The sequence below is a fragment of the Anomaloglossus baeobatrachus genome, chromosome 3, assembly GCF_048569485.1.
Source record: "Anomaloglossus baeobatrachus isolate aAnoBae1 chromosome 3, aAnoBae1.hap1, whole genome shotgun sequence".
NCBI lineage: Eukaryota > Metazoa > Chordata > Amphibia > Anura > Aromobatidae > Anomaloglossus > Anomaloglossus baeobatrachus.
Window position 1 is genome coordinate 328,702,203 of NC_134355.1, and position 14,751 is coordinate 328,716,953.

At 44.4% G+C, this 14,751-nt stretch overlaps 1 protein-coding gene across 4 annotated transcripts in view; it reads right to left on the reverse strand.

The window, feature by feature from the left end:
• ARMC2 (armadillo repeat containing 2) overlaps positions 1–14,751 on the reverse strand; it is a 272,150-nt gene that overhangs the window by 72,746 nt on the left and 184,653 nt on the right. For 3 of the 4 annotated variants that reach the window (XM_075338362.1, XM_075338364.1, XM_075338361.1), the window contains exons 10-12: positions 8,754–8,977; positions 8,163–8,308; positions 6,657–6,756 (exon numbers count right to left, since the gene is read on the reverse strand). In XM_075338362.1, coding sequence (XP_075194477.1) covers positions 6,657–6,756; positions 8,163–8,308; positions 8,754–8,977 — 470 coding nt within the window. The remainder of the gene's footprint in view (positions 1–6,656; positions 6,757–8,162; positions 8,309–8,753; positions 8,978–14,751) is intronic. The other variant, XM_075338363.1, reaches the window with a different exon arrangement.

A 14,751-nucleotide genomic window follows, 5' to 3' on the forward strand; every position in this document is an offset into this window, starting at 1 on the left:
ACACAAACACACACACAGCAGTGGCGGCGGGGGACAGGGCCTGAAGAAGGGGGTGTCATGGGAGACGGTAACGGCGGGGGGAGGGGCGGTGGCAGCAGTAGTGGGGGCAGAGTGGGGGCAGGGTAGAGTGGAGGGAGGGGGTTTCATTGGAGATGGTAACGGCGGGGGGAGAGGAGGCGGCCCGGCGCCCCATACTCACACATCCCGGCGGTTGACAGGGGTAAAGTGGAGCAAACAGCATATGCTGTGAGCTCCACAATGATGGCGCCGATCTCCTCCCTCTGCTGTGATCTGGACAGCACAGGGGGAGCGCCCAGGTCACAGCAGATACACTTTCACAAACTCCCGGAATTTACCCCACAATCTCCTTATCTATTGTTTCTGATTTCCATGACTTCTGCTGCCACTAATCGTTCTTGCGCTTTGGTTTGCCATATATTAGAGACAGAATCCTTTCTCTCTTTAGGGTCAAGTAAACGGTTAATCACTGGGCTTATTATTTATTTGGGGGATACCACTGAGAGCAGCATCCTGTGACATAACAATTATTCCTATGTAGTGGGAGCAGTGTGATCATTGTCAGAGGCAAAACTATACGGATGCATTGGTTTCAGTAAATCCTTGAAACTAATCCCTCATTTGGAAACTATGTAGAGTTTAAGGTACTGTATGCAATTTTCCATTCATTTACATTCAGCTTGTCCTTAAAATCCAACAATGGTTTTGTCTAGACTTATAACACAGTAAATTTAAGGGAATCTGTTACCAGGTTTGTGCCACCTAATCAGAGCGACATAACGTAGGGGGCAGAGATCCTGATTCCACCGATGTGTCACTTGCTGCAGTTTTGATAAAATCACTGCAAATCTATCAGTTCTCTGAATGCTGAGCTCTGTATACCCCACCCACACCGCTGATCGGAAGTTTTCAGAATACACTGTGAATAGGCAGAAAGCTGCCAATCAGTGGTGGTGGGGGGGTTATACAAAGCTCATGAATATGGAAAACTACATCACAGCTGGCTTACTGGTCCACTAGTGATAATCTCCTGCTGATAAAATAGTGTTTTATCAAAACTGCAGAAGGCTGCCAACTAAGTGACACATTGTTGGAATCAGAGTCTCCTCACATGTATCATGTTGCGCTTAAAATAAATGGCAAAATCCTGTTGACAAATTCCCTTTAACTTAATATAGTTTTCATATCTCCCATGAATTAAATATTGTACAACTCAAATTAGTATCGGATATAAAGAAAAAGGTTCAAGTCAGTCAATAGGAGAATGTTACAAAAGTTGAAGTTATTTTTTTTGTAAAGAATAAAAGAGTAAAGGGGGCTTTATACGGTAGCGATATTGGTAACGATATCGCTATCGTGCGTACCCGCTCCCATCGTTTGTGCGACTCGGGCATATCGCTGCCCGTCGCGCACAAAATCGCGCTTCCCCATCACACGGCTTACCTGCCCTGCGACATCGTTATGGCCGGCGATCCGCCTCCTTTCTAAGGGGGCGAGACGTGCGGCGTCACAGCGACGACACACGGCAGCCGTCCAATAGAAGCGGAGGGGCGGAGATGAGCGGGACATAAACATCCCGCCCACCTCCTCCTTCCGCATTGGCGGTGGAGGCAGGTAAGGAGATGTTCCTCGCTCCTGCGGTGTCAAACACAGCGATGTGTGCTGCCGCAAGAACGAAGAACAACATTGCTATTGAGAGGTGACCGATTTTTGGTTTTAGGATGACCTCTCCACGGCAAACGATTTTTGCCACTTTTGCGATCGTTTTAGGTTGCACAAAAGTGTCACACACTGTGATAACATTAATGACACCGGATGTGCGGCACTAACGACATGACCCCGACGATAAAACATTAACGATATAGTAGCGTGTAAAGCCCCCTTAAGGGTATGTGCCCATGATCAGTGTTCGCCGCTTTTTGGACACTGCATGTTGTCACTGTGTTCAAAACGCTGCATTGTACAGTAGAAGCACAGTGGATGGGATTTCTAGAAATCCCATACCCAATGTGCTTGTTTTTCAGCAGCGTAAACAGACCTGCAGGGCGGCTTTCCGAGCCACGGCATTTAAATTAATGCTAGTGGAGACATGAGTGTTCTCAGTGGGAGAACACAGTGAAAGTGTCCAGAACCCTGATCGTGGGCATGGACCGCTGCGATCTCCCACGGAGAACATTAGCATCTGCACAGGAGGGATGACACTACGTCCAGAACAGTGTCTTCGTATTGTGGGCACGTACCCTAATATATATGAAAGAGCATTGTGTGTTAATGCATTGCTCATTATTCAGGAAGGCTATGTTCACTAATTCTTAAGGTGATGTCACACACAGCGACGGCGACAACGACGTCACTACTAAGCCACCATTTTCTGTGACGTAGCAGCGACGTCCCGTCGCTGTCGCTGTGTGTGACATCCAGCAACGAACTGGCCCCTGCTGTGAGGTCGCTGGTTGTTGCTGAATGTCCTGCTTCATTTTTTGCTCGTTGCTCTCCCACTGTGAAGCGCACATCGCTGTGTGTGACAGCGAGAGAGCGACGAACTGAAGCGAGCGGGGAGCAGGGAGACGGCTTCTGGCAGCCTGCGGTAAGCTGTAACCAAGGTAAACATCGGGTAACCAAGCGAAGTGTTTTGCTGGTTACCCGATATTTACCTTAGTTACTAGCGTACGCCGCTCTCACGCTGCCAGTGCCGGCTCCCTGCTCCCTGCACGCGTAGCCAGAGTACACATCGGGTAAATAAGCAAAGGTTTGCTTATTAACCCGATGTGTACTCTGGCTAGGAGTGCAGGGAGCCAGCGCTAAGCGGTGTGCGCTGGTAACCAAGGTAATTATCGGGTAACGAGGGAAGCATTTTGCTTGGTTACCTGATATTTACCTTAGTTACCAAGCGCAGCATGTTTCCACGCGTCGCTGCTGGCTGGGGGCTGGTCACTGGTCGTTGCTGAGATCTGCCTGTTTGACAGCTCAACAGCAACCATGTCACGACGCAGCAGCGATCCTGATAAGGTCAGGTCATCAGTCGTGACCGCTGATACGTCGCTACGTGTGACCCTAGCTTTACTCAGTAGTGAGCAATGTAACACACATGCACATTGTAAAAATAAAACTAGCTGAAGTCCACAAACCCCTGAAAACTGAATAAAAGTCAGCAGCAGCCCATACATCTCTACACCAGTGACAAACTAAAGGCTGCAATGACACATATCTAATGCAAGGGTAACAGGCGTCTCATCATAGAAGGAATCTTGCTATTTTCAATTAAATTTGCTTGGAAGAAGTTGGTGTATAGACAAGTGACCAATATGACCATGATTGGAATGGCAATAAAGCACGCTACACTGCCTGAATAGCAATTCACACTGCCAGCACAACTCAGATTTCTAGGAATTGTTTGTGCTGTCTCCTGCGCTAAAGAAAAATGGCCTTTCCCAGAGGAATATTCCATCTTGCTTGTATTAAATATTGGCAGACACACTTTTTTCCATGCTTTTCTTAATTCTGCTGTTGTTGGGACGTCCCGTGGCTGGGTGTGGATTCCTAGTGGGAATTAAAACTAACCCAATGAAGACTTTGTAGCTGTAAACAGATTTTCTGATGTATTATAAAGGTTCTGCATTTACTATGGCTGCATCTGGTGCCTATACACAAAGCAGTGCCCCTGAAAGCTTAATGCTCCTAGATGAGAAAAGCTCTATATTTACTGGATCCACTAAAGCACGGCGTCATGGACTATACAAAATTGGCCCTAATGTAGTGAACATTATAACATAATACAGTTACTTACCCTATGAATGCTCCGCTCTTCATGTGCTACTGCTTGGGCAGTGCCGCTCACTACTGGAAGTGATGACATCCAGTCTATCTTCTGACCACTGCAGCCTATCACTGGCCTCTGCATAGAGTGTACTAACCTAGATCTCACAAAGCTGAGCCAATATTGATAATGACATTAATAACCATACTCTGACGAACAAAAGGTAACAATGTTTTGAACCTTTGACTTTCAGGCTCCATATCCCCCATCCACTACAGGACTGAGCGTGAGACTACCTTCATGTTATAGACAATCATCTTGGCTATCTCATACATAAATTTGACTTACAACCATTTAGCATATGATTAGTTGTAAAAATTCTTGTCCTGTCACAGCATTATTAGGCCTAAGCCACATGGCGAGAAAATCGGTGCGAGTGGAGTGCGATAACAAATCGCATTCCACTCGGACCAATTCTAGCCTGTGTATCAGCGCACATGAGCGATTATTTTCTCAGCCCTAATCAGACCGAGAAAACAATCGCAGCATGCTGTGATTGTAATGCGAGACTCATTTTTCTCGCACCCATTCAAGTGAATGGGGAGAGAGAAAAATCGCACTGCACTCGCGGTACACCGGTGTACCGTGCATGCAGAGCGAGAATCGCAATAGCCGGCTACGCAGGAGAGAGGGAGATAAATCCCTCCCTCCCCTCCGCAGCACCTGCCCGCCCCTCCTTAGAGCCGGCCCACCCCTCCTGAGAGCTCCCGCAGCTGAGGTCTGCTCGCATGATCGGACTGCAGTCGCAGGGATACTAGCATGACACTCGTCTCCTGCTGTGCTGCCAGTGTGAGCCAAGTGTCATGCGAGCATCACAGTAGTGCTCCGTGTGGCCCCAGCCTTACGGTTTTGCTCTGGGTGGTGGGAAATTATTTTTCTTTCTGTATACTACATATTACAACCTGTTCTCACATTCCCTAATTGCTCAGTGTGTTATTATTTAGATTCTCAGTGAAAGGTCACTGGTTCAAATCAGGGAGCAGCCATGAAGATTTCCCAAGAAAAGAAAAACAGCATCATCCAGCTCATTGATAGCATTCCCTCGGTCAAGAAAATTGCTAAACTGTATCATGCGAGTTCCATGACAGTTGGAAGAATGTGAAATGAAGTCCGTCTATCCATTCAAATGCCAAGAGGTGGACATCAGGCAAACTATTGTAGTCAACAAGACGGCTCATTAAAAGGTCTATCAGTTCTGGTGTGACGAACACAGCAGAGGAAACAGCTCGTTTGCTTTGTAATAGTGAGATCACAATTGACCATGCAAGCCCTGTGCGATGCATGTTACACAAGTCTGGAGTGGTGGCCCGAAAAAAAGGTGAAGAAGCCTCAACTTAAATAATGTCATAAGACTCGGCGCAAGTTTGCAAATATGTATGAAAAATGGATAGTGGAATATTTGAAGCAGGGGATTTGGAGCGATGAGACAAAAGTCAATATACTAGGCTCTGATTGGTGCAAAAGGTTCTGGAAGAAACAAGAGAAAAATAGGCCAACAGATCGAGAAATTGAAGGAATTGTCAATTTCAGAGAAGGAAGCCTAATGATATGGGGGTTGTTTTGCAGCCAAAGGCAATGGATACTTGGCTAGGATCGATAGTGGTCTGAATGGTGAGTGATATGTAACTATCTTACAAGACGAATTACTTCGTACACTCGAGTACTCTGGGTATGAAATGGACGACATACATACTCCAGGAGAACAATGACCTGACGCATACGGCAAGATTGGCGAAGAAATCATTCAATGACAATGAAGTAGAGGTACTCGATTGGCCCCCACAGTTCTCAGACAACAACCCAATTGAACTTGTGGGCAGAGTTGAGGAAAAAGCTGTCTACATACCCAACTGAGATAACCAGTATGCACCAACATTGAGAACGTGTAGAAGAGACCTGGGTTTCAGTGAATCTGATCAAGAGGATGCTTGGAAGGATTCAAAAAAATTGTTTAAAAGAACAGAGTCCTCAGTGGTTGATACCTTGTAATGGCTAACTGAAGAGATGGTAATAATAGCAAGCTTTCGGGACTACTCAGGTGTCATCAGGCTCAGTATAACACAAAATCTGAAGAGTCACATATTTATACACAACAGGACATAGAATGGAGCAGAAAATAAGACAAGTTATGTGAAGCAGAACTATCACTATGGGAAGGGGACAATAAGTTGAGGCAATAAATATTGCAGCAGAAGGATTAAGGCAATGTTGAAAGACAAAGGTGGATTTACAAAATACTAACACAATTATAAAAATTTAAATTTAGATTTTTAAAGAGCAAAACAGTAACAATGCAGTGATGTGACAAGAATGTTCATAACTACACATATGCTAAATAATTGCAAATCAAATTTATGTATGAGATAGTCAAGATGATTGTATAAAATGAATGAATTTTATGTTATACCATGCCTGATGAAGAGACCTGAGTAGTCTCGAAAGCTTGCAATTATTACCATCTTTTCAGTTAGCCATTAAAAGGTATCAACCACTGAGGACTTCAGTTCTTTTAAACAACATTTTTGTATAAAATGAAGGTAGTCTCACATTTGAAGCTGTAGTGGATGATGACATATGGAGCCAGAAAATCAAAAGTTCAAAACATTGTTCCCCTTTTTCTGATCAGTGTATATACAGAGATCGCATAGAGGAGTATATCGCTGACTGCTCTCAGGGTTACAGTAACATTCTGATTTGTCTTTCTTTTCCGGGTACACAAACAAGAGTGCCTATTGGGCTCCACTTCTCAGATGAATATTATACCACGATATTTACTCATTTGCTCACCATATGCTGTATATTTAGAATCAAAAGCACCAACCTGTTTATTTGGATGTTTGTTGAGCACAGACAGGAATATGGAGTAACAGTTGGAACAATCTGCCAAAGCCATGCAGCAATCATGGTAGAGAGAGAGTTTGCTAAAAAAAAAAGCAAAATACAAAAATTAGTGGTTTGTTTTTTGTTTGCACCAGAGAAAACTTAGTTTAAAGATGGCTACCTTCTCCTCACACTGCTTTAGTTTATTGACACATCTCTTCCATGTGTGTACATAGGGGAAGACCTGTCAATCATGATGCTGTGAGACACGGACTGGTGGTGGCACTGGACTAATCTCTTCTATCCCTAAAGTCCCAGGCCAGATCTTTAAAATATGTTTTCGCTGAAACACTGAAGCAAATACTAAAAGCATTCTTTAATGGCTTCTGGACTGCCTTTATACTTTAAACGTCTTGGTGGTTCCGCTCCTAGTCTGCTGTGACTTTCTAAAATGTCCGTGCATAGTAGTGCAGCCACACAATCGTGTAGGTGCAGGAGAAAGGAAAGGTTCTTAGCTACTTACGGACTGGCCTTAGACATCCAGGTGGGATGCATTATTTTCTACAGTGATGATTGGTCATGCACAGCCAGACTCCACACAGAGAAGGCAGAGACTGTTTATTACCATCTGTGCCTTCTCGAGTGCTGCATACACAGTGCTAAAAAAGTGCTGTGTACACAGTAATAGGAAGCACTGTCTGTGCTTCCTCCTTCTTTTACAGTGGTCATTTGATCATTGTGTATAGGGAGGGAGCAGAGGCTGCCGCCTCTTAGGAGCTGTGCTATCCAGTTGGCTGTATTTCCCTTGTAACTGGGGATAATATACCAGCCCCAGTTACAAGGTAAATAAGAATGAAATAAAAAAATATTGAAATATTGAAATGCACCTGAAAGGTCTTATAACCCTATGGGGGGACACAATGTGTAAAATAAATGAAAAATAAAATGAATGACTAAATAAAAAATAGCAAGCAATAAATACATAAAATAAATGCCATTGTAGATCGCAATCACTGTCACTAAAAATGTAAAAGAAAAAATAAGTGTCGGATATATAAAAATTAATATTTCAAAATTTAGAACAAATTTTTAAATGTCCATAAGTGTTTTCTTTATGGTTATGACAAAAAAGAAAAAAAAATGGGAAAAACAGACACTTATTTCTCATCTGTGCCACGGATATCAGCTAACGAAATTGGAAAAAAAGTGAATATGACAGTGACATAAAAATGAAGCCCCATGTATCATGTACAAAAATAAATCCCTCTATCACGTAACAATAGCAAACATTATTTGAGTATCTGAACTAGAAATAAGCTCTTTAAACCATATGTATGATAAAAAAAGAAAACATGGCTGGTCATGAATGGGGGTAAATGGCCCGGTCTTGAACTAGGTAAACTAAAGACAAGAGATCCTTATTTTATCTACTTTTACAGAATGTCATGATTGGCGCTGACAGGCATTGTCTGTGTCGATTCTAATTCTGAAAAGTATCGGTACATACCTTAGTATTCGAGAAACATTGGTGCATATGTCTTTATTATCATTGTAACGCTCCAATACAACGCACAGCTCCACTAAAGCATTTGTTGCAAGAAACTTTGGTCGTGACTGGGAAAGATCGGCAAGGTTCCTTAGTGTTGCGGTGAGCTGAGTGAAGGTAAAACAATATGTTCTTTTTAAGACATTAACATTGACTTTAAATTCAATTTGTGTAAATATGATACAGTAAATCTGTGGTTGGGGCAGACCACGAGGAAAATAGATAATGAAAGACATGCGGCTTTAGGAGCTGGTAGAGGACTCGGGAAATGAAAGAACTCCAAAGAAACCATCTGTCATGCACTAGGCCCAACCCAGTGTTCTAAGTACTATTTAATTAAAGCCCCACCATTTTGGCAGAAAGCAATAAATGGTGATAGTAAGGAAACACATTTCTCAAATCAGAAAAATGCTACCATCTGGAACTCTATTGCCTCGCGGTCATCTGTATCCTAACACAACAAAATGATTTCTTGGGTCCTATAGACCGGGACCTTAGAAGGCTATTGTCAAGATTAGCAACCAAGGTATATAAAGGTTAGGAGAAACAGACCTGAACAATCAGATGGCTCATATCAGAAGAAGTTCTTTCCGAGGTGGTGTTGGACTGGATGATCTGCTTCATTAACTCTACTAGTATTTCCACTGCCTGTTTTTTGAGTAATTCATTGAGCAGCGATTTATTCCCAGACAGGAACTTGATTGTCCCTAAACAATATAAGAAAGCCTCACTGTTGGCTTGTGCGTTTTCATTCTGCAGGACCTCTAAAAGTACACCTGCAAGAAACAGTGCCAATTCAGTAATAAAAGCAAGATCTAGATACAAATCCTTCTATGAAAAGATATTTATTTAAAACATAAACTGGATTTTTGGGACCATAAGGCTTTGTGCGCACTGGAAAATGGAATTTTCTCAAGAAAATTCCGCAGGCATTGAAAGATTACCGCACCCGCGGTAAAAAAAAACGCGGCAAACCACACCCAAAAACCGCATGCGGTTTGCCACTGTTTGCTGCGGTTTTACCGCGGTATTGTTCGCGGTATTGCCGCGGTTTTGCCGCGTGCGGGTTGGTACATGTGCTTTATTGCATTCAATGAAATAAAGCACATTGAAGAAAAAAAAAATAATTTCATTCTGAGATAGATAGAGAAATAGACAGATAGATAGATAGATAGATAGATAGATAGATAGTCCCTGTGAGCACATGCTGTATTTCTCCCGAGCGGTAATGTGAGTTCACATTACTGGCCGTGGGAAATGCCCTGTGGTTACCTCTGCTGTCTCGCTGCGAGGCTGCATTCAGCGCTGTGTCTGTGTCAGTTGCGGCTGGATGTAAGCATCGCAGGACGTGGATTACGCCGGAGCTGTGTGTTTCGGGGGGGTTAATAAACGGGTGAACCAGGAGCTTTTTTGTGTTTTATTTAAAATAAAGGATTTTTCGGTGTGTGCGTTTTTTCACTTTACTTACGTGGGCTCCGCTGTATTTTTACCTTCCAGCCAAGGTAAGCACACAGTGGCGGCTTGGTATTCTCAGGCTGGGGAGGGCGAGGGGCAGAGTTAATGTCCCCTGCCTCCCTCCCCCCTCTCGCAGTCGAGAATATGAGCCGCAGCAGCCCCGGGATTGTCGCATGCATTATGCGACAGTACCGGAGTGTCCCCGGCTCTTCTTGTTGCCGTGATGCAGTGGCAATCAAGGTAATGTAAGGAGTTAATGGCGGCGGATCGCCGCCGCTAAGTCCAGGCTTGATCATGGCAGCGTTTATGAGACAGCTGACATGATCAACCCGTAAGTAAAGTGAAAAAAACACACCGAAAAATCCTTTATTTTAAATAAAACACAAAAAAGCCCCTGGTTCACCATTTTATTAACCCCTCCCAAAACACACAGCTCCGGCGTAATCCACGTCCTGCGATGCTTGCATCCAGCCGCGACTGACACTGACACAGCGCTGAATGCAGCCTCGCAGCGAGACAGCAGAGGTAATTATCGGTCATTTCCCACGGCCCACGAGAAATGCAGCGTGTGCTCACAGGGACTCTATCTATCCCTCTATCTATCCTATCTATCCTTCTGTCTTCTAATCTTCTGTCTATTTATCTATCTGCTATCTATCTCAGAAGGAAATTACTTTTTTTTTTTTTCTTTCTTCAATGTGCTTTATTGCATTGAATGCATTAAAGCACATGCGGCAAAACCGCGGCAATACCGCGAACAATACCGCGGTAAAACCGCAGCAAACCGCATGCAGTTTTCGGCTGCAGTTTGCCGCGGTTTTTTACCGTGGGTGCGGTAATCTTTCAGACCCTGCGGAATTTTCTTAAGAAAATTCCATTTGCCAGTGCGCACAGGGCTTTATAATCCAGAAGTAGCCTTCTATAATTGAGGAGAACGCCGATATAGTGTAATTCCCAATCACAGAGAATTACGCAGCTGTGAAGTTCTCTCTCTTTATGCCCGATGCTAAGCAGTCTGATCGAAACAGGGCAGGAGAAAAAACTATCAGCACCAAGAGCTTCATAGATGCTGCAGGTCCTGGATTGCTAATGTACCTTGAAGGCCAAGTGATGAATGGAAAAAAAAACTCCAAAATGTGGTGTGTGTGTGTGTGTGTGTGTGTGTGTGTGTGTGTGTGTGTGTGTGTGTATATATATATAGCTGAGCTGTGTGTGTATATCTAGCACAGTTGTGTGTGTGCATATCAGAGCTTTGTGTGAGTGTGTAGTAGAGCTCTGTGTGTGTATATAGCAAAACTGTGTGTTTATTTACAGCAGAGCTTAAAGTGCATGTGTGTGCATGCAGCAGTGTTTTGCATGTGTGAGCTGCAGAGAATGTTCACAAAGGCCCCAAATTATTAAAGACTGGCATTTCGTATGTCACTCTTAGGCGGGCTTTGCACGTTGCGACATTGCAAGCCGATGCTGTGATGTCGCACGCGATAGTCCCCGCCCCCGTCGCAGCAGCGATATCTTGTGATTCCTGGCGTAGCGAACATTATTGCTACGCCAGCTTCACATGCACTCACCTGTCCTGCGACGCCGCTCTGGCCGGTGTCCCGCCTCCTTCCTAAGGGGGCGGGTCGTACAACCTCAGAGCGACGTCACACGGCAGGCGGCCAATCAAAGCGGTGGGGCGGAGATGAGCAGGATGTAAACATCCCGCCCACCTTCTTCCTTCCGTATAGCCGCCGGCGGCAGGTAAGGAGATGTTCCTCGCTCCTGCGGCTTCAAACACAGCGATGTGTGCTGCCGCAGGAACGAGAAACAACATCGTACCTGTCGCGGCAGCGTAAATTTGAAAAAGCCGGAGCCTACACCGATGATACGATAACGACGCTTCTGCGCTCGTTAATCGTATCATCTAGGATTTACACACTACGATGTCGAAAGTGACGCCGGATGTGCGTCACTTTCGATTTGACCCCACCGACATCGCACGTGCGATGTTGCAACGTGCAAAGCCGCCCTTAGGCTGGGGCCACATGGGGATTTATGCGAATGTTCGCATGACACTCGACTCCCGCTCGCAGCACAGCGGGAGCCAAGTGTCATGCAAGTGTCATGCGACTGTGGTCCGATCCTGAGATCAGACCACAGCTGCGGAGGGGAGGGAGGGATTTATCTCCCTATCTCCTCCATTACCGGCTGATGCCAGAATCGCATTGCACTCCACTATAATGCGAGTGCAATGCGATGTTTCTCTTGCCCCATAGACTTGAATGGGTGCGAGTGAAACAGGATCGCATTCCACCTGCAGCATGCAGAGATTGTTTTGTCGGTCCAAATAGGGCTGAGAATAAAATTGCTCATGGGATCGGGCCCATAGAGTAACATTGGTCCGAGTGGAATGCGATTTTTTTTATCGCATTCCACTTGCTTCGTATTACTCACCGTGTGTGCTAGCCCTTAATGTGGCGTGTGTATGAATAAGATGGGCCGAATTCATCATGAGGCAGATTTCAATTAATTAATTTGGTGCAACTTATCAGTGGAGTGTGCTTTTGTGCGCCTCATCAGAAAAGTTACTCCAGTAACATGGAGTAAGAAACGCTGTCACTATTAATGTTTTTGCCAGGTGGGCGCCACCTAAGATTTGCCGATTCTGGCACAGCTGCCCAAAACTGATAAGTAAATGCCAAAAACACAACATTTTTGTGCAAATCAGCATTCTGCCAAAAAAATTGTTTTGTTTTTTTTTCAAAGTGTTTCATCCAGTTGTCTGCTGTAAACACGTTGATTAATTGGAGGCAATGTGCATGCTGTAAAGCTACGCTACTAAACATTGAAATTTGCAACACCAAGAAAGAAAAGTAATGGAATTATGGAAATGATAAGAAAAATGGAAACAACATTTTATGCAACATGAGTGCAATTTTTAGAAATGCACGTACTTCTACCTTGGCATGTCATCAATGAGGTTATTAATTATGGTCTCAAGAATGTTTTGCCATGCTGAATACTTGAGAGCATAAATCATCAAGATCTGCTGCTGACAGTTCCTATTTCCAATTGCCAACCAATGACATCTCAGATGTTCTCAATGGGAGACAAGTCCGGTGAAGTCTATAGTAACACTTTTTAGCCACACAGACTGCTCACAAAAGCACCAGCAACATGCAGCCTTGGGTTGTCAAGCTGAAAAACGGCTCCTGGGATGGCTCTACCATTGGTTCCATGACCATCTTTAAAGATTATAGGCTAAGACTAGGTGAGTGCAGCTACCATACATAATGGCACTTCACATCAGAATGTCAAGAGTAGGACTTGTGCGAGACTCCCTCTTGAAGCCTCTTCATGGTGGAGCCCAATCGGTCTTCACACAAAGCTCCACTTCCATTCCTATCGGCCTTACTGTCTTGCTCTGCATCATTAATGACTTTCAGAGCGGTGGCGTGAGGTCAATGGAACAACTGTAGATGCATATCTAGCTTGTTGCCCAATGTCGTACAAACACCTTCAGATGATTTCTATAGACACTGCTTGATGCCTTGAGCTTGGTATGTGATGTCCAATTTCACTTGTAGTACAGAATGGATCACTAAATGCCATTTTTCTAATCAGACGATCCATTCATGCAGAGGTTCACCTCTGAGTCCTCTTTTTGTCATTCCAGTTAGTTGTTGTTCTCCCAAGCACTGGGACATGTAATGCTGAACAACGCAGACATCTCAGCCATGCTTGTAGAGTTCTACTAGAGTAATCAACCAAGGTTTCTTAATTGAAAGATCTGTCCTCTATTTGCAAGAAGTGGTAATAGCTGGCGTATCAATGAATAGGAGGCATCGTCCAATCTTCCCACAAGACTTGATCCGATTTTTGAGGTTCCATGTGGGTAAGAAAATTTGCTTTCAAACGGTCTGTTATGCCCCTAAAATGCCACAGATTGGAGCAAGGTGCTTGACAATGTGAACACTTGCAGACCTTAGCAACACCTGCTACTTCCGCAACTTGCATAACCTTACAGCATGACCTTCTTGGTGTTGCAATTTCAATGTTGTGGAGTGCTGCAGAGAAACACGGACAATAGATCTATTACCCAATTATTCTTCATGAGCGCATTACAATTAATGATATTAACGCCTCCACTTCTATTCACATCCAGGGAAGTTTTACTTAGTAGATACAGATTTTATAGTGAGGTGCATCCCATATAGTCTACATATCTGTTACAGTTTGACAGACATGGCTTATTTAACCTGTTTCACTGCACCCAAGTGCCTTTTCGGGTCCTAATGGACACGCAACTCTCCATTAGGCCCCTTTCACACGTCAGTGATTCTGGTTTGTGCTTTTTTTAATAAGTACCAGAATCACTGACATACGCAGACCCATTCTAATCAATGGGTCTGCTCACACATCAGTGATTTATCACTGAACGGGTCTCCGTGCAGCGTGCACCCTTGGCCGTGATTCTGCACGGAGACATGTCAGTTTTTGTCTGGCATCACTGATGACCCATGGACCACACTATGGTGTGATCCGTGTGTGATCAGTGAAACACGTACCAGAAAATCACGGACATATTAAATATTAAAAATTTTCAACTCACCTTGCCTGCGACTCGCTGTGCCTGCTCCGCTCTCGGCAGCTCCTGCCTGGCTCATGAATATTCATGAGAACAGGAAAAGCAGACCAGGAAGTAGCTGCTGAGAGCGGTGGGCGGACCCTGGAGAGCCGAGGAGTTCAGCACCATGGACAGCAGCAGTGAAGGCAGGTGAGTAATGTCCATATGCAATCACGGATCACGGATTGCACATGGACAACCCACGTGTGCCGTGAATCACGGAACACGGAGGGACATGTGCATGTTTTACACGTCAGTGAAGAACGTCAGTGTTTTTCACTGACGTGTGAAACGGGCCTTAGGACGTGAAAAGGCAGTAATTATTCAACCCTAGATTATGATCCCCCGGCTCCTGCTGTCTAACAGTATTCAATTCCCCATACTAGCAAAGTTATAGCAAAGGAAATTGTGCTCTGTCAGTGTTTCCAGCAGATCAATTAACTAATTACATGGCATAGTCTATTGTGACCTCTGCAGGTAAGGAGTATG